The sequence below is a fragment of the Manduca sexta genome, chromosome 3 (genome assembly GCF_014839805.1).
Source record: "Manduca sexta isolate Smith_Timp_Sample1 chromosome 3, JHU_Msex_v1.0, whole genome shotgun sequence".
Lineage (NCBI taxonomy): Eukaryota > Metazoa > Arthropoda > Insecta > Lepidoptera > Sphingidae > Manduca > Manduca sexta.
In genome coordinates this window covers 9,229,803-9,248,782 of record NC_051117.1, presented here as the reverse complement: position 1 = coordinate 9,248,782, position 18,980 = coordinate 9,229,803, and the positions used below count along the sequence as shown (strand labels likewise).

The 18,980-nt window shown below is 38.8% G+C and overlaps 2 protein-coding genes across 8 annotated transcripts in view; both read right to left on the bottom strand.

The window, feature by feature from the left end:
* LOC115449644 (talin-1) overlaps positions 1–18,980 on the bottom strand; it is a 90,166-nt gene that overhangs the window by 58,081 nt on the left and 13,105 nt on the right. For all 7 annotated transcript variants that reach the window (XM_037438727.1, XM_037438740.1, XM_037438722.1 and 4 more), the window contains exons 7-25: positions 13,876–13,957; positions 12,786–12,954; positions 12,406–12,581; positions 11,916–12,071; positions 11,188–11,279; positions 10,177–10,262; positions 9,396–9,495; positions 9,027–9,107; positions 7,864–7,985; positions 6,820–6,924; positions 6,041–6,163; positions 5,288–5,402; positions 4,209–4,286; positions 3,710–3,831; positions 3,029–3,121; positions 2,446–2,601; positions 1,445–1,649; positions 801–949; positions 163–277 (exon numbers count right to left, since the gene is read on the bottom strand). In XM_037438727.1, the coding sequence (XP_037294624.1) occupies positions 163–277; positions 801–949; positions 1,445–1,649; positions 2,446–2,601; positions 3,029–3,121; positions 3,710–3,831; positions 4,209–4,286; positions 5,288–5,402; positions 6,041–6,163; positions 6,820–6,924; positions 7,864–7,985; positions 9,027–9,107; positions 9,396–9,495; positions 10,177–10,262; positions 11,188–11,279; positions 11,916–12,071; positions 12,406–12,581; positions 12,786–12,954; positions 13,876–13,957 (2,325 nt within the window). The remainder of the gene's footprint in view (positions 1–162; positions 278–800; positions 950–1,444; positions 1,650–2,445; positions 2,602–3,028; positions 3,122–3,709; positions 3,832–4,208; positions 4,287–5,287; positions 5,403–6,040; positions 6,164–6,819; positions 6,925–7,863; positions 7,986–9,026; positions 9,108–9,395; positions 9,496–10,176; positions 10,263–11,187; positions 11,280–11,915; positions 12,072–12,405; positions 12,582–12,785; positions 12,955–13,875; positions 13,958–18,980) is intronic.
* LOC115449645 lies at positions 15,127–17,318 on the bottom strand. The gene is made up of 2 exons (XM_030177510.2): positions 17,093–17,318; positions 15,127–16,732 (listed from the first exon to the last, which is right to left on the bottom strand). The coding sequence occupies exons 1-2, from the start codon at positions 17,247–17,249 to the stop codon at positions 16,215–16,217; spliced, it is 675 nt and encodes a 224-aa protein (XP_030033370.2). The 5' UTR covers positions 17,250–17,318; the 3' UTR covers positions 15,127–16,214.

The window sequence follows — 18,980 nt, the reverse complement described above, 5'->3', positions numbered from 1 at the left end:
AATATCAAATTACAGACACATAAATAAATGTATAGGATGCTAAGTTTAATTTCCATGTTAGAAAAAAATTATATATTACAAAAAATTAAACTCGAATTTGTGCCTACGCTGTCCTCTGCCTAGACTTTCAAAAATGGGGGTGCTATCTTTAATATTTATTACCTGAATAAGCAGACACGAAGGACGCCATCGCCGCGTTGATTTGCGCAATTTTCTTCGCAAGCTGTAGTTTCTGTTTCTCCGCATCTTCGAGATTCATCATGGTGCTCGTCAGTGGCTGTGAAAAATAAGGTCAAAATCCATTATATTAGTTCAACGTGGTGTCGGTACAAAACAATTATCACGCATAATAGAATTGGCCTAGGTTTCAGACTCTGTAAAGTCAATATCCTTAGGTAGATAGATTTTCATGTTCAAGGGAAACGACCATTACATCATTACGCTTTTTTATTTATTTAATTATTTATTGTACACAAGAACATGAGGAAAAAAAGACAGTATATCCACTGATAAATTAATTACAATTGGCGGTTTTATCACTCGAGGTAATATCTTACAACCAAATGACATGAACATTAAAAAAGGAAAAAGAAAGCAGTTGTTGTGTACACTATACGCATAGAATGAATGTGACAAATACATTTATTACAGGAATTTGCTCACAGCTTCGTCGCGTTGATTACTGTTTGTATGTTCATGCTTCTTCGGTACAAAATTTCATTAAATACAGTTCAGTGCCTTAACTATGAAACGTATCAAACAGTTATTTTCATATTAGTAAGGATTTGGCTAAACAATACCTTGTTAAGTTCATCATCGGCAGCGTGCAGTTTGTCCTTGGCCACGGTGATGGTCTTCACTATCTGCAGCCGTAATATCTCTTCGGGAGACTTGGGTTTCGCGTCGGGTTCCGGTTCGGCTTTGGCATTGGCTTTCGCATCTGCGTCCTCTGCAATAGAATTAATAATCATCGATAGATTATATGTAGTACGTACCAGATCCGTTGTTCCGAACACTCACTGTGTTCAACTGATATGCATATTTCATATAGGATATTTCAAAATTTGCAACTTATAAGCCTTTCATCTTTGATGGCTAAGTGTCACGATGTAAGCTATAACGTCTTTGTCATTAAACGAGCGTGTGTGAGAGGAAGAGATAATTAAATAGACCTTTATTTTGTTCAAATATGATCTACTGATTTATAACCCATGATGTTGGTTACGGTTATATGGACTTTTAAGCTATAATTATAGTCGCAAGTTCTTCTAAATGCGTTTAATATTTCAATAATTATACACAAAAACAACTCGCTGCAAGTCCTTCAAGTTTCAAAATTTCTAGTTGACCTGCCTTGAATTATGACTAAAAATCGCTAGTGGAAGTAAATTCTTGCATTTTTTTTTTTTGGTATTGTAAAGCTGGCTTATTATTGTAGACTAACCGAGTTTCGAGCAAGCTTCGTTTATAGCCTCCAGAGCGATGTCGAGATCAGCGGCGCGCGCGTGCAGCTTGTCGCAGGCGGGCGCGGCGGTGGCGGCGGCGGGCGCGGCGCGGTGCAGCAGCGCGCGCGCGGCGGCGGCGGTGCCGGCCGCGGCCGCGAGCAGCGCGCTGCGCCCGTGCGCCTCGTGCGGACACGGCGCTGTGATCTAGCGCAGTAACTACATCTTTAGCATGATTCCTTCCTAACCATCTATATATATGTACTACAGACTAGAGCTGACGTTCCGTACACTCATTATGTTCGACTTAACTGTTTTGCAATCCGTTCACCTGACTTTAGTATGATTTCAATATTGTGGTTACGTACGGAGTGACGCTCATATTATAAGAACTCGAGTCTAAGTAAACCTGTATGTGAATAAAAAATATTAGTCAAATAAGTAAATTGATTTGTTGTTCAAGTGAATAAATAGGTTGTAATAATGACGTTTTAGTTGCCATTTTACTTCAGATTCCAAACAAATAGTTTATATGGAATTACGTGTCTATATACGTCAATGTTCCTAACCAAATTCCGGCCTCGGTGGCCAATCTCAACGGAGATCGACCAAGTACGCAGGAGATATTATAGTGCACAAGTGTGTGCATAATACACAAGCACTCTCTGTTCCTTCACACTCATAGTCCAATGAGACGGCAGTCCGACATGACCAAAGAGAGATCAGGTGCAAGACCAACGGCTTTAAGTACTTTCCGAGGCACGGAGTTATCACACCACGAACTTCCTGACTCCGAGCTGCGACTAAGTAATTTCTTTAAGATAGAAACACCCAGTCGCAATTATTTTGGCCTGATCCGCGATTTGAACCCAGACCCATATTACATTTAAATAAAACTACTATATCAGTCCACCCCGTGACCATGAAGGCTGCAAAGTCCTCGAAACACCGTGATAACAGCCTGCGTAGGTACCACCGCTGTTTCATACTACTGTCCACGTACCTTAGCACAAGCAACCAAATCCTTCCCGCAGGTGACGACGTGCTGACCAGCGTCTTGAATCTCCTTGGCGTCAACTCCTTTGGCCTTGGCGACATCATTGCCAGCCTTTTGCAGCATCACCGCCTTGTCACACGCGTTCTTAGCTAGTTTTAGGATCTGAACAAATTATAATAATAAAATTCGTTTTTATATGGGAATCAAGCTGGTATTTGAAAACATCGTGTTATTGTGAGACCAGTGGCAAATAGGTAATTTGATTTTATATACATTTATTTGTCTTCAAACAGGCCGTCATAATTGTGTCAACGGGCGAAGCTTAACCATTTCTCGCCAGTCGATACTATAATGTCCAGATAGCTGGAGTCAGAACTCCACGGAGCTCACTATCAGATAGATGCAGGGGGTTAATTTTCCCTGTCCATTTAAATATGTAGCATACACTAATACAATTTAAATCATAACTAAAACTCTACCCAATTACAATGCAAAAATTACTTGCCCGTTAAAACAAATAAATAATTACATGTAAGTATTGCGAAGAACACTTCGTGACTTTACCGTACTGGAATTCTTTTTTACTTACCTCTGCCTCCGTGGCCTTGTCGACTCCTTTCCCGATGGTGAATATCAGTTTCCTGGACACATCTGCGTATTTGTTCGACGCGTCTTGCATTTTCTGCAACAGTTGATAAATATCATTCACCTGATCACGACATTACTGAGAATTACTTATATTTATATAATATAATATATATCAGCTCTGTATTATATGTATACTGTCCCACTGTAGGGCACGGGCCTCCTCTACTACTGAGAGGGATTAGGCTTTAGTCCACCACGCTGACCTAGTGCGGTTTGGTAGACTTCACATGCCTTCAAAATTCCTATAGAGAAATTCTCAAGTATGCAGTTTTCCTCACAATATTTTCCTTCACCGTTAAAGCAAGCGATAATTCACAAATAATACACACATACATTTTTAGAAACCTCAGAGGTGTGTGCCCTTGAGTTTCGAACCTGCAGACATTCGTCTCGGGAATCCTAACTAGGCTATCGCCGCTTTACTTGTCTTTACATATAATCAAATTATAGGCCGACCTCTGTACGAATAGATACTAAGTAAAAATTACATAGGGGATCTTTGGAGTGATAGGGAGCCTCTAATACCATGATATTCGACATACCTACGCATATTAAATTTTGGCGTGTAGTACTGTAATAACTACTTGAAAACAGACTATTTGAATAAACCCAAATGGGTCACCTCATGATCCTCGGCGCCGGTGAGGGTGCAGATGGTCCTGGTGGAGTCGCACAGCGCGCGGATGCCGTCCAGCAACTGCTGCCGACTCTTGTTGTCCCTCACGCTGCCCAGCGCTTGGGCGTCTGAACAATTATATTCCATAGATGAAAATTGAAATCGATTAATGAAAAAATAAATTTATAGAGACTTGATTCTATTTAAATAACGGAGCAAGAAGAAAGAAAATCAGTTCATTTGTGACATTAAAGTGCATACAATAAGATAAAATCTTTTTATAAAAGTAGTCATTAAACTTGATCCAAATAGTAATGGTGTGAATATTATTCATATATATTATATTAATAGATTCACATGTGTTAAATTAATAATGAAGTATTTTCATTCATTTATTCTTTAACAATACCAGAAGAATCATTATAGAGGGAATGCGTTGTCAGACTTAGTCTTGACATAAGGGTAAAGAAAGTGTGTTGCAAAATATTTATTTGTATGTACATACCATTAGCCAACTCCGGCATGAGTTCTTTGATGGTGTTCATTGAAGTGACCGCTGTTGAGTAGTCGATGATTTTGGGATCTGAAAGACACATCACACCTGTACTCCCAGAGATGTATGTACAGTCAGCCTCAATTAAATGTATATAAGAATTCCAAACTAATTATGACCGGAAAAAATCACCAATCTGTCCTTTTCACAAAACACATTTTTATTTTTTGATTACAGAAGCTATTAAGTATTATTTATTTATTTACAACACTCACAGCGAGCATTGCGGTGACTAACTTAAGAATAGAACCTAAGATCTGATTTTTATTGACAGTCTAGTCATCAGTCTTATCACTACGCTAAGATGTCATTTAACCCACGACATATAACGATATCTTTAAAAAAACCATATCTATACTAATATTACAAAGCTGAAGAGTTTATTTGAATTACTAAACCGATTTTGATTTTTTTTTCACTTATGGTACGTAGCTACATAGCTACATTACTCCTGTCTACTAAGGCAACTTTTATTCCAAGAAAACATTTATGCCGGCAAAGTTTCACGCGGGCGGTGCCGCAGCCAAAAACTAGTTTTACAAGGCAACTCCAATTACAGAAGTGCATTCTCTTTTCACCTGGAGAGGCAAGGGGCGGTACGCCTGAAGGGTACAGAGAAGCCGAAACCCTCAGGTTGACTGACAGATAGCCAAGGTATTTTTTGGGTATCGGGCCCCGAATTCAACACCGAGGGGAAACCAAGGGAATACTAGAATCCCCCGGCTTAACGACTGCAAGGTCCTGGAGGAAAGTTGGAAGGGGATATCTGGGAAGTAAGTGTGGAGGAAGTATAAGGAAACCTCTGATGGGAGGAGGGAAGAAGGCTAGCAACTGCTCACGAGCCCTTATAAGCCTCAATGTAAATTGGCAACAATGAGGTATACAAACTTAACTGTGTGCCTAGGGCCGCGATAAATGAGCACCGTGTATGAGCGTGCAATCGGTTTGAAGACTGAGCGCACAAGAATTGCCTCGGGGGGGGGGGGGGGGGGTTAATATAATAATAAAATAAAATGCATGATAATACTCACCGGTATGGGCAGACAGGTATAGCGCAATCGCTGCGTTCAGTTTGCCCAATTTATCCAGCGCAGACTTCTCTGTGTCTTCCACCTGGGTCTTGTCTAATGGAGGTCCAGCATACGGCTATATTGGGGAGATACTTTATTAGTACATTGGGACTTGTTTAGTTTAGTTTGTTAGTAAATGAGTAATGTCGATATGAAATGATTTATTTGAATCCGTAAAATGTTATACATTATTTAGATTCCGTCAATATTACCTCTACCACCAATTCGGAAAGCAGTTCACACCAGAGAAGAACGGGCAAGAAACTCTGGTGTTGCTCTTTTCAAAATCATTTTAAGGCAAAGACTACAATACATGATAAGGAGAGGAGAAAAAAAATACAATTGTTTTTTTTTTATTGTTGTTCAGAGAAGTTCATTCATATGCTCGTAAAATAAGGAATAAATTAATTTAAATTTTCATATGAATGCACAACCCTCTCAGGAATCATGATAGTGCCTTGGCACTGGTGGGTGAAAACGAGGGATTTTGTTATTGCTTTTTTGTTTACTTTGCTCAGCTGAGATATGCTAGAGGCCCTAGCTAATACCTTTTTACAATCATTAACGCGAATACATAACAGAAAATGCAAGGAAGCCGATGGTACCTACCCAAGTGAACTCTGACATATGAGAGACCTACCACCAGTAAAGTATTTTGTTGTAGTTGTATTTAGGTGTCCAGTTGTTCTTGCTGGTATTTAATAATAATCTCACCTGGCTGATGTTCTTCTGTGCATCATCAAGCACGTGCAGGGCGGTGGTGGCCGCGGCTATGAACGAGGCTCGGCGGAGGCTGCTGTCCATCTTCTCATCCACTATGAAGCTGCGACGGGATCTCTGCAACAATAACAATATATTTCCTTTTATATCGGCACACCATACTCGTCTGATAGTATTTATAGTGGTAACCCTGCACCTGATAGTGTTTGGATTAGGGTCCAAATAGAATTTCGACTTACAAGAGATGATTACTCTTGCCGGTCGACACAATAATGCCGGCCTGTTTGAACTGGATCTATACAGGCCGAACCCAGAACACGACTCACGTGGACTACGGCGGGTTTTACCATAAGTACGGTGATCGCTTTCCGGGCGGCTATTGACTATATTCTATCTATTTTGAGAGAACAGGCCTACCTACACGGCATTTGTTTACTGCTTAGCAGTAGTAACAGAAAAAATATAGAGAGGAATTTACATAAATTATTGCAAAGACATAATAAATCAGTTAAGTATACTAGCAGCTACAACAACCAGCCTCTCCATCCCCAAGGCAATTCTTATGCATTCGGTCTTCGGACCTTTGTTGCGACCCTAAGACACACAGTTAAGTGTGTATACCTCACGGTTACGAGGTCCGGTACTAAAAAAAACGAACTATACTAGCAATGACAATTCTACTATAAGTGCCATTTCTCTTATCATGCTATTGGTTTACCCAATGTCTACCCTAGGGCCTTTACCTACTGAGAGAGGATAAAAAAATATATTACTCTGAGCAGATCACTCCTCCTCTTGGTCTTGGGGTCCAGCTCCGCGTACATCTGCGTCGTCAGATTGGCGATCTTCATGGCCGTCTCCTCAGCTTCCTTGGGCTTCTGGACACGGGAAATATAACAACGATAAATATTTTATTATTGGCAGCAAGGGCTGTGAACATGGACATTTTGGGTTCGATTCATAGTTTCGATTTTTTTTGTTTTTTTATTGCTTTAAATGGCGAATCGAGCTGGCCGTTCGCCTGATGGCAAGCGATACGACCGCCCATAAACAGTAGAATCACCATTCAACATCTTGAATTACAATTTTCTTTGGTATTTCACTGCTCTCGCTATCCTGAGACATGAGATGTTAAGTTTTATTACGTCCAGTAGTTACATTGGCTACAATGTCCTTCAAACCGAAACACAACAGTGACTAGACGCTGCTACCTATCCAGGCGGACTCTTACATATGAGAGACCTACCACCAGTAGAAGTTTGAATTAAAATTAAAATCATACCTTCCTATGTCGAAAGAGATAGATTTGGTAAATATTTAAAAACTAAATAAAAATTGAGCAAGACGACGTTTGGAGCGACACAGTCGCAATATGCCTTGATGAGACAGTAAGGGCTGGTTCACATTAAGTTGGGCCGAGAAATTTTATCGGAACGCCAAAAGTGTCGGGTGCATTCAGCATATTATGTATTTATAGGAAAACTGTGACAGAATAATCTAAATTACACAGAACTAACCAAAATAATTAGGCAACTAAGAAAAATATACATTTCCTCGCCAACATAATAGTTATAACATTAAGTTCACTCTCGACATAATATTAATTATATCACAAAGAGCACTTTTTCTTTGCCTAATCTCTCTCCGGTCATATCGGGTTGTCGTCTCACCGGACTATGAGAGTGAAGGAACAGAGAGTACTTGTGTATTGCGCACACACTTGAGCACTATAGTAACTCCTGCGTACTTGGCTGATCTCCGTTGAGATTGGATGTCATGGCCGAAATTCGGCTAGGAGGGAATGAAAGAGTACTCACGACAGGTTCTATCTTTATGCTGTGCGTCAGTTGCTGCACGTAGTCTGACAACTCCTGGAGCTCGTCTAACATCTTCTTCTTGCTTTCTTCCGTCGACTGCTTCTGGGCAGACTTGTGTAGACCTGGAGAGTACACACAATATAAATGTTGTTCTTTGACATCAGATGAGTTTGTGGAAGATCTATTTGCAAACATATATTAAAAGAAATTGCATAATGTTGCTTTTTTAGAACTCTAAGAAGATTTCAGCTACTCGATGTAAATTGTAAGATATAAGAAAACGAATCAAAAGCAAGACACCAAAATTTTTACAATACTCATTAGAATTTTTCTGTTTTTTATACTAATGTAGGCTGTTTTAATATTGGAATGATGTAAAATGATTAAAATATATTCAATAATCTGATTTCATCGCCTTTATGACAATAGATTCGCCCCACAGAGGACATAAAAAACAAACAAACAGATATATAACACGCCTTTATAAAGGGGTAGCTAGAGGTGCAACTAGGGCACCCACTTTTTGCCAAAAATGTTTTCATAATCTTAACGGAGACGACCTTATCGCCATGTAGGGTACAAATTCAAGACTCCAGCGTAATACGGAGAGAAAAAACTCAGTATCACATTGCCTAACCCGGGATTCGAACTCGGGATCTCAGAGCGATGTAGCAGCGCGCACAGTGTACAACCAAGCCAAGACAGTCATAGAACAAAATAATAAAAAGACAAATTGGGAGTGCCCTAGTAGCGTCTCTGTCTGCCGCCAGGTCACAAAACGTAAGTGCATAGTTTTTACCAGAGGTTCCCAAACTTTGTTACACATAGACCCCTTTCAAAATTTTGCTGATTCCGGAGGACCTTTCTTTTATAGGATTCGCAGAGAAAATGCATTACAACTACCCCGCAGCCATCGCGGGGAGTTATGTCGGAGTCACCATGCCTCTTACGACCCCAATATTATCTGCCTACAGTGAAAGGTAATTCACCAAAATTTTAGTACTTTACTATCACACCAGATACATTTTCGTGGAACCCCGCTTAAGAATCGTAGACCCCCATTTTTTGGTCACGTCAACGTAGACCTCCGCCAAGTCTCCCGTGGACCGCTGAGGGTCCTGGACCGCTTTGGGAATCAATGGTAGAAAGAATTTTGGACCGACCTTCAACCAACACGGGCATGATGTCCGAATTGATTGTGTCCACCGTCCTTTGCGCTTCACGGATTTTGTCCTCATCAGGTTCTGAAACAAGTAACATTTGAAAATGAAGGTTTTATACTTAGTGTCTGTATATGTTAATTATTAATTTTCTTGTATATGTATTATTTTCTTTGATGACGTGGCATATAAAAAAATATAAGGTGTCAACATCTTAAGTACACATCAGTCCGCTCTATGACCGCGAAGGCTGCAGTCTTCGAAATATGAGAAAATTATAATGTAAATAACCGCAATTAAAGCCGTAAAATAGTCTTATTTCAAAGTCAAACATTCGCATAAACAAGAAATCATTATATATTTACACCTTACCTGACAATAATCCAACAAGGACCACAGATTGAGAATTAAGGCGATTCAGTCGCCTTATAGACTCCATAGACATGTCACTGCGCATTGGAACTTCACCTTTCTGCAAAAAGTATACGGTAATATTTTTATCACTCCTGCACGTACACAAAGCGAATTATATTTCTGTAATTTTTTATGAAATTTGGAATATATTTTACTGGTCTAAGCGACTAATAATTAACAGCACCCCACCCCCTCCCCCCGGGACTATGAAGGCTGTAAAGTCTTCGAAACGTCGATAGAAAATCTTAATCTTAAGTTTTTTAATTAGGGTTTGCGAGCGTCCGTTTGTGTAAAATTTTGTACTTAGTATGTATTATGTAGAATTATGCCGACCTGTATTAAAGGTGTATTGCTACGGCAGTTTCCACTATGAGAGCCTCAGTGGCGTAGTTATAGTACGGTAAGATTGCAGAGTTGAAATCCCGGGTTTGATCCCCAGGTCGAGCAGTGATACTGTTTCTTTTTACAAATTATAATCAGATTGAATTCTAGAATTATTATTATAAAAATCGCGATAAAATCCAAAAACAGTTTTATTTCCATAATAATAACTAGTCTGACTAATATTGTATCTAAATTTCTGATATTTGGATGTTACAAATAAAATCAGAAATTCCTGAACAGATTTCGATAAAATTTGTGATACGGATAGCTCACGTTCTCAATTAACGTATACGCGTCCATTTATCCCAAAGAAGTACACAGAGATTCCGCTAAGACCTTGTTTAATATGACTTACCACCGCCTGTTGTGGGTTGTTCACCATCCCGGTGACCACCATCTGCTGCACCGTCACAATCTGTGTGCCTTGGCCGGTGTTCATCTCTGAGGAGCAATATTATCATATTATATCTGTATTATTCGTTGAAATGAAATAGTTCATTTGAACCTGCAAAATGTTTAAATAAATTATTTAGATTCCGTCAATATTAACTCTACCACCAGTTCGGAAAGCAGTTCTCACCAGAGAAGAACAGGCAAGAAACTCTGCTTTCGTTCTTTTCAAAATCAGTTTATGGTATAAACTATAGTGCATACAGAGAAAAACAATACAATTGAAATTGGTAAAATCGCGAGGATACCTACATACTTGAGAAATCTACATTACAACTTCGAGGATATGTGAAGTCTGCCCGCACTACGACAGCGTGGTGGACTAAACCTCTCAGTACTAGAGACCTGTGCCCAGCAGTGGGACAGTATACAGGGTCATTTTGACATCGCGTTCCTAAATGAAGCCACATACTTATTTACTTGGAAATAACACTTTACAATAAGTTACTTGAGCCATGGATGGAAAATAAAAAAGTGTAAGTTTCGAACAAAATACTTATTAATAAAAGTTAATTTTAATTTGAAGCGACCTAAAGCCACTACTACTACTCTAAGAGAATTCACAACGGCAACATCATACTTTCAGTCAGAAATACACCCACGCACACGCCATATTCGCATTAAACTACAAAATGATCAAAAAATCACAAAACAAAACCAGGATTTTTGGTGAAAATATTAGTTATTAATGGATGATTTTTGGCACAATGTCAGCAAAGGTGAAAACGAGTATGTGGTTTCATTTAGTAACGCAATGTCAAAATGACCCTGTATATTAGAAAACTGCTACACGACTCAAGCTGCGTGCACTTGGATCTAGCAGACTACTTGCGTAACGAAAACAACTTCAATTTATCCAACAACTATATTTAGAACCAGTAAGAGTTCTGCTTAGCTGTCGAGTTGTAGACCTTACCATTAGCATACGGTATCAGCTTGGAAGGTCCCACGAACGACTGCTCCACCACTTTGCTCGGGTTATTCGACACTATATGAATGATGTTGCCTCTGAAAATGTAATAATTTGGTGACTAGTTAATTATAGTAAACTAATAATGCTATAGGCCAGCTGGGTACGTTCTACTGCATTTTCTTTTTATTCAAGCCCAGGAAAGTGACCCCACCGTACCTTATGGTAAGTGGAGTGGGATTGAACCCAAGACTTCACCACTGCAGTCGTACCACAATGCATCTACGCCACCGAGGCAAATAAAAATTAATAGAATATGAAATATAAACCATCCTCCTTTTATAAGTCGGTTAATAAAAAATGCATGTATGTTTTCCCGTCTTGTCTTTGCTACAAATACATACTTTACGGATTTAAGACAGAAAATGGGCATTGGGGAAGAGAATAGAGACAGCGAAGGTCATGAAGTCCCTTCTTCTGTTCGTGATACAACAACGCCACCTAGACAGTTCTTGATATATATCAGTAGCGAAAGATAAAATTTTCCGAATGGTAAGCCGACACAACATATAGGTACTAATATGCATGAATGCGGTCTGGAAATCATTCCAATGATAGTTAGATTCTACATAAATTCTACTTAAAGGGAAGCCGACATGAATCGGGTTATATTGACCCTTCGCTACTGATATATATTGTTACCTGCCAGATATCTATATCGTTACATATATTACCTGGAAGCCTCGACATTATCCTGGACGATGACGGCGCTCTCCGAGCCGAGGTTGTCCGGGCCGGCGAGGATGCGCTTCCGGATCAAGTCGATGTAACCCTCGAGGATGTCGCGGATGCGGTACGCGTCCTGCGTCTTCACGCTGTATTCTTTGTCACTAAAAAAACATTGTGATTAGATGATGATAGAAGGAAAGAATTGTATTAAAACCACGACGCAGTGACTGTGTCGTTTACCGATTACATTAGGGATGTTGCAAATTTTTTGAGAAACGGCCTTTTTTGACCTTATCCCACTTCATCTAGAGTCGGTCAACTAATTGTTATTCGTTGTACAAGAACTAATGCTATTTTTACAACTGGCGACGTGCCTGCAATCATGCATCTTCAAATTCAACCTCACACGAAATGTCTCATCTGAGTTCCGAATTCTGTAGCCCTTTAAATCATAAGTGCTGCAATTAATCCAAGGTACAAATTCCTCCTATTTACCTATAATCCCCAAAGTTGAGCGTGAACGTCTCCGACTTGCCGACGTGGTAGGTCTTGACCTGCGTGAGCGGCCACACCTGCAGGATCTCCTTGGTGTTCTCGTCGAGGCGCAGGATCGACTCCGCGTTGATGCCCAGCAGCCGAGGTACCAATTTCTTCTTGTTCTTTTGTTTCTCCTAATCGTTAATACGTTTGTTTATTAGTTATTCTTTCTTCTTTTTTCTTTACATTCTTTAACTTCTTATAAGAAAAAAGGTTAAGAGAAGAAGTTCATTCTTCCTCGCTTTGTCAATCAAATAATTTTAACCTAAATTATATAGATATGCCTAGATAGGTTTCTCTTTATTGTTATGACATTTTTTAAGAGAAAATGTTCTTACCTTAACTAAAAAGAAAGTGACACCGTATGTGGGCAGGTCCCTGGCCGTCTTGATGTACAGACACTTGGCTTCCAGCTGATTCAGGCCCTGGTGCGCTCGATACGCCTTCAGGATCTTCTTCTCCACACCCCACGAGCCCGCGTACTGTTCCGGGAGGAACTCGGCCAGGCTGCAATTAGTAATTGGTATAGAGCAAGGATAGTAAATAGCACGCGAGAAAGCAATTAAGGTACCAATCAATTTGAAGAGATTACTACGATGGTACTTACATATTATATAAAAAGTTTTTATTAATGAATAGCCACAAACTTCTGAGCCGTTAGAAGGTACCGGTGTAATCAGGAACTAAGATGAATGTTTGATTCCAGAATTAAAGTATGTTTAGATGTTGCAAAGAATGTAGGAAAGAACCCATAATCATTAGTTTCCGATCACTCCAGTGATAACTGACGCTAAAGTAAAGGTATATCATTGTACTGTTGCATTTAAATCACTATTCTGTACTAACTACTATATTATTATTTACAAGCAAATAGGTAACAAAATTGACGGTCAGATTCCACCTATAAAATTTGTTTAAGATGCGAAAGACTTACAGCTATATTATAAACCTTAATAGCACTAGGTTGGTTGACTGAGATCCAACAGCCTCCACTTATAGAAATATTATAGTGAAAGATGAACAAACATGTACTAAACCTTATAAGATAATAATACAATAAATACCAAAGATATTCTAATTTGCATTAGTATATTTGAGCCCTATTCGTTAGGCTGTCAATAATAGGCTTAAATTAAATTTAACTAAAGATTATAGTTAGCAATCGTATTGCAATCCGTTCCAGGAAAGATATTTACCTCCTTCCCTAACACTATTCCCAACTCCATAGCGTGCATCCCCTTAACCTGCCAGCCGATTGTAGCTAAATAATTAGCAGTGCCATAACATATATCACAGAACAGATAACTGCTGGAGTAAGCGTGTTCTGGAGTGGAGACCGCGTCTTGGCGTACGTTGGGAGAGGCCATGTCCAGCAGTGGACTGCAACGGGCTTATGATGATTTTGTTCTACCTGGTATGCATACTTACTTCTCTATGTATCCGGGCTTGTGCTTCTCTTCGTGAAAATCGTCGAAGTGGATCTGGCATTGTATTCCGGCGAACTCCACGGCTGATAACAAACATATTATTACATACTTATATGGTATATTATTATAAAAATATAGGTGAATATTAGATCACCAGAGAACAATCATACTGCCGACTGTTAGAAAATGTAATCAGCCTATACACTTCTCCACATATAAAGTGTATAAATAAATCGATACAGTGCGCTCAGTCTCCACACCAAATGCACACCCATGCTAGAGGGGACTTTTTTCGCGGCCCTAACTAAAAACTGTATGACATTTCAATTGATAAGTAGTAGATTTTTCATTTAACAAATAATAATAATAATAATATCAGCCCTGTATTATATACTTGCCCACTGCTGAGCACGGGCCTCCTCTACTACTGAGAGAGATTAGGCCTTAGTCCACCACGCTGGCCTAGTGCGGATTGGTAGACTTCACACACCTTCGAAATTCCTATAGAGAACTTCTCAGATGTGCAGGTTTCCTCACGATGTTTTCCTTCACCGTTAAAGCGAACGATAAATTCACAAAGAATACACACATAATTTTTTTTTTTTTTTTTGGAAATGTCAGAGTTGTGTGCCCTTGGGATTTGAACCTGCGGACATTCGTCTTGGCAGTCCGTTCCACACCCAACTAGGCTATCGTCGCTTAACAAAACTCGTCAGGTATCACTTCACCGGTGAATCGTGACGTGCGCGCCACGCTTCCTGTCGCGAGTCGCTACGAACTCGCATACTCACTGCCCGTCGCGTTAGGACGCGGGCGGTCTGACACAACACGTACCTATGGGCGAACCTATGGAGGCAGAGGAAGGCATCTGACCCCCTCCCCTCCCACACTCCGGTTTTAACACAAGTAAATACCTATAAACTTTTGTATGCAAGTACTTGGGTTGAAATATTGGAACTACCTACATGAAATTTCCGCTTTGGCTCTCTTGGTCAAAATTTGAGATTTGCTCATTCTCCTAGGTGTAAACTGGGTATGCTAGTACACCTACTTATATTCCTAGTTACAACATCTATGCCTTCTACCAGCTCATACAATATAAATGTATATAATTTAAATAAAATCTAGGCTCCATAGACTGGTAGGATATTTTTTATCCTTCGATAGCAACATTTGTGTCTTGTCTAGAAATAAATACGCGTCATGTATCTGCTAAGTGATTTAAGGAAACATTAATAAATAATCAACACAATAGTTTTCATTTTATTTATTATAAACATATTCAACAATATTTGAACATTAGTGAGCATTCGTAAATGTCCATACTTACACTTTATTGACAAACAGTGTTATAAAATTGTGGCGTATTTGTTACGGTACGCCTGCAGTGCTGAGGTCTCGGGTTCAATCGCAGGTCGGGCAAAGTGATATTTGGTCTATCTACTTAACATCTCATCATATGCTAATAGTATCACCCTCATCACATCATAGGATGAAATACACAGGGTGGAAAGAGCACCAGTTGCGCCTCTATTTCTACAATAAATTTAAAAGTATTGCAGATTTAGGTCCAGCAACATTTTGCACTTACGACCTGCCAGTAAAGCATCTTTATTAGCCTAATAACGAGTTTCAAAACAATTAACAAATACTTTAGTACGTATCAAGTATCTAAGTACAAAAATTAACTGCTCGTATCATCTTTATCATCATCCGCAGAATGTCCACTGCAGAACATGGACCTCTCCAAAGATTTCCAAATAGACCTATTGGAAGCGACACGCATCCAGCAACCTTCTGCAACTTTTATTAGGTCGTATAAAACTAATTATTCATATTTTGTAATTTGTGTAAGTTATGGTTTACATTTCTAGAATAAATCTAGTAAATACACCGCTTAGGTAATATTGAACATATCGTGATGTTTCTCCAATTTACGGACAATGTTTAAAAAAAAATGCAAAATAAACTCAATATTCTAAATGCTTATATAGGCTGTACAATTTACATTTTCTTTGCATTAAATGCCTCACTAGAATAAAAAAATTAAGTTCTTAACAGATAATATTAGTCACAATAAAGTTTTTTTTTCAAACGTAGGATAGACAAATATATAATCTATTTTATAGCTAATTTTAATTCGACCGCCTTATCAATTATAATTGCCTGCGATTTCAGTGAAAAAAAAAATACAAATTTGAGATTCTCAACAACAGATGGCGTTGTATTAATTCCACGCACGTCTCAGTTGAGGTCAAAGCCATCGAATAGTATACAATTATTACACCCGGCCTGTACTGTTTCGTATTTTTATGCTAAGGTAACCAATGTATCTCAATTCTATCTATTAGTATTACTGGTATCCGCATTTCCAGAATTCTGTAGTTGCTGTAGCTCGTAATCCTGCACCACCTGGAATATCTTGCTCTTCGCCTGGTTCAGGTATAGTGGGCTGAATTTCCTCAAGGTGGTGCCTATAGTTAAGAGGAAGACGTCCAGAGGGTCTGTAGGATTCGGCTCCTGGTACACACTATCGTTAAACTCTCTGCTCGGTTCCTCTTGCCGTTTTTTGAAGGTTAAAGGTTTAGTCTCTTCAAATTCCACGTTGGAGTCGACGAAGACCTCTGAAGGCATCTCGACCTCACACTCGCCATCTTCTTGGTAGAATTCAGAGTACTCTGGCGCAGGAGGCGCTTGTTCGGACCCCACTTCTTTGAAAAACGGTATCATGAACGCCATCTCCTCCTCGTATTTGTACTTGTACTGGCGCTTGATGCTGCCCGGCTTCATCTGTCGCGTTCGCAGCTTCCGACGCATCATGTCTCTCATGTTCACCCATCTTGACTTGCACGCGAGAGCTGAAAACGATAATAGTCCTTAATAAGGTTTCATAAAACAAAGCCTTATTTTTATTACTTTCTACAGCATACGTTCATAATAAATAATCTTTACAACCCCGTTCAATTAGACATGTTTGATAAATAATTAGCAATACTGTAGATTCTAGAATCTACACAAAATTTTATTTATCATTATATTCAAAAATTAAAATATACTTTTTAAATTACAATTTCATTTAGTACACTACATAATTCATAGATGGCAGCACCAGCGGTGTTTTAACACAACTGTTCAGTCCGACCCCGTTGAACTAACCTTATCATTACGAACTTGCCAAACACAAATGAAAATGTATAGCTATAAAAAACAAAACTTACCCGGCCTGTTGAGTATATCGCCGATCTTCTGCCACACCACTTCCCTCGCGTCGAAATTTAAATAACTAGAATGCGTCGCATTGTACAATATCGGGTATTCTTTGACTAATTTCAGCAGTTTAATATCTAAGTTTTTGTTGAAGAGCGGCATCGGCATGGCGTAGCCGTGACGTGCGCGCGGCGACTGTCAGCGGGCCGGGCCGGGCGTCGTGTCGGTGCGGCAACGTCGCGGCGAGGTGACGTGTGACGTACCGCGTGCTGGCCGACTAGCGCTTGTTTCTTGTTTCTATACTTTGTAAGCATGTTGGTTTGCTTGCGGTAAGTTTGACTTTTTTTATCTGTAGAAACAGTGTTTATCATGGAACTCGAGGCGTTTGATTACTTTGGCATCCCATTGTAGATACAAAAATGCAATCGACAAACTAATTGTCCAAAAATATATATATCTATGTTTGTCTCCGTGTTAATAAAACAGAGTTATATAAAATTTAAATATGCCATAAAAAATAATATTTATGTGATTGAGAATGCAAATAAACAACATTTAAAACACGTTATCTCATTTAAAATATAATTTTACATAAGTATTTCATCGTTTTAGTTTTTTGTACGATTTAAAATTATTTTCATAAGTTTTACATAATATTGTCTTCCATGACTTTCATACGAAATGTTCAATTAAAATGTTTCATAATTTAACAATAATAAAACTTCAGTTAGTCACCACTTGTAAAGCATGCCGAATTAACTGTAAGGCTGAAGAATCAATATACTTATAATTGATTTCCTCAAAAAAAAATGTAATTAAAGTAATCCGCGAATATATTTTGTACTATCTCAATTATCAAGTAACAACATAAAGATTTAAATATAACAGCCATAGCGTAATTGTACGCATTTAAAATGTAGTGTACTTAATACTTATAAGCTAATACTCAAAAACAGTCCGAAGTCGCCAACACAACGCACACCACGACGACGTCACGAAACGAGATAGGGGCGACGCGAATACCACGGACCTGCGGAGGCCGCGACGTAACCGGCCAAATACCAACATGACCCTTATTCCGTACCAATAAACGCTATTATTCTATCTTTTACCGATCGTGTACTTTGTTCCTTACGACATTGTCAATGAATTTGTTGAATAAAATCTTTGTTCCTAAGTATGGACTTTATCTTTCGAAATTATTATTGACTTTGCTGGCGACTGTGTATTGAGTACTTATTCCCAGTATGGAAATACAATATTTAGGGATAATGTCGCTTTTTATTATATTGAATGTTCTGCAACGGATCAGTATAAACCTACTCCGCCTTATCACAAAAAGATAGGTTAGTACTGGGTTTAAACCAAGACTAAAAAGTCTAGGTTTGTTACGGTATTAAAGTTAGTACTCGGACTAAAATTCATTCTTATTACAAATCCAAGACCAACCGAGGATTAACTAGTACCGAAGATAGTCCCTGATTTAATTAGTATCCACAGAGTATAAGCAAAAAATTACCGTAATCCATTGATTCATTCACTCCTCGTTTGACGCACCGTTTCTTTTAACACAAGTATGTATAAAACGAAGGGCAAAATATTTAATAAAATGTGATTTAGATAATGATGATGATACTAAATATATACTATTTTGGTATATAAATATATCTTAAAGCTGAATAATTTAAAATGGCTTGGTTTTGTTTTAATTCACTGTTGACTTGTTAAGCTAGCGTACAATGGAATGAAGTGTGCGGCGGGGATATTTGAACATTATCAAAATGTTTACATGTCGGTTTATTTATGATTTTGATTAATAGCACTTCAAGTAACATAAAGGAACGTTGTTCTTTTAAAACAATTTAGGCACGGCAACAGCATCACAAGTGTAATTGTTTT

Bases quoted from the DNA above. Each gene is read 5' to 3' on its own strand.
- LOC115449645 (XM_030177510.2), bottom strand. From the start codon at position 17,249: ATGCCGATGCCGCTCTTCAACAAAAACTTAGATATTAAACTGCTGAAA. The intron at 16,733-17,092 runs GTAAGTTTTGTT...TATCGTTTTCAG, and splicing joins CGATATACTCAACAGGCCGG to CTCTCGCGTGCAAGTCAAGA.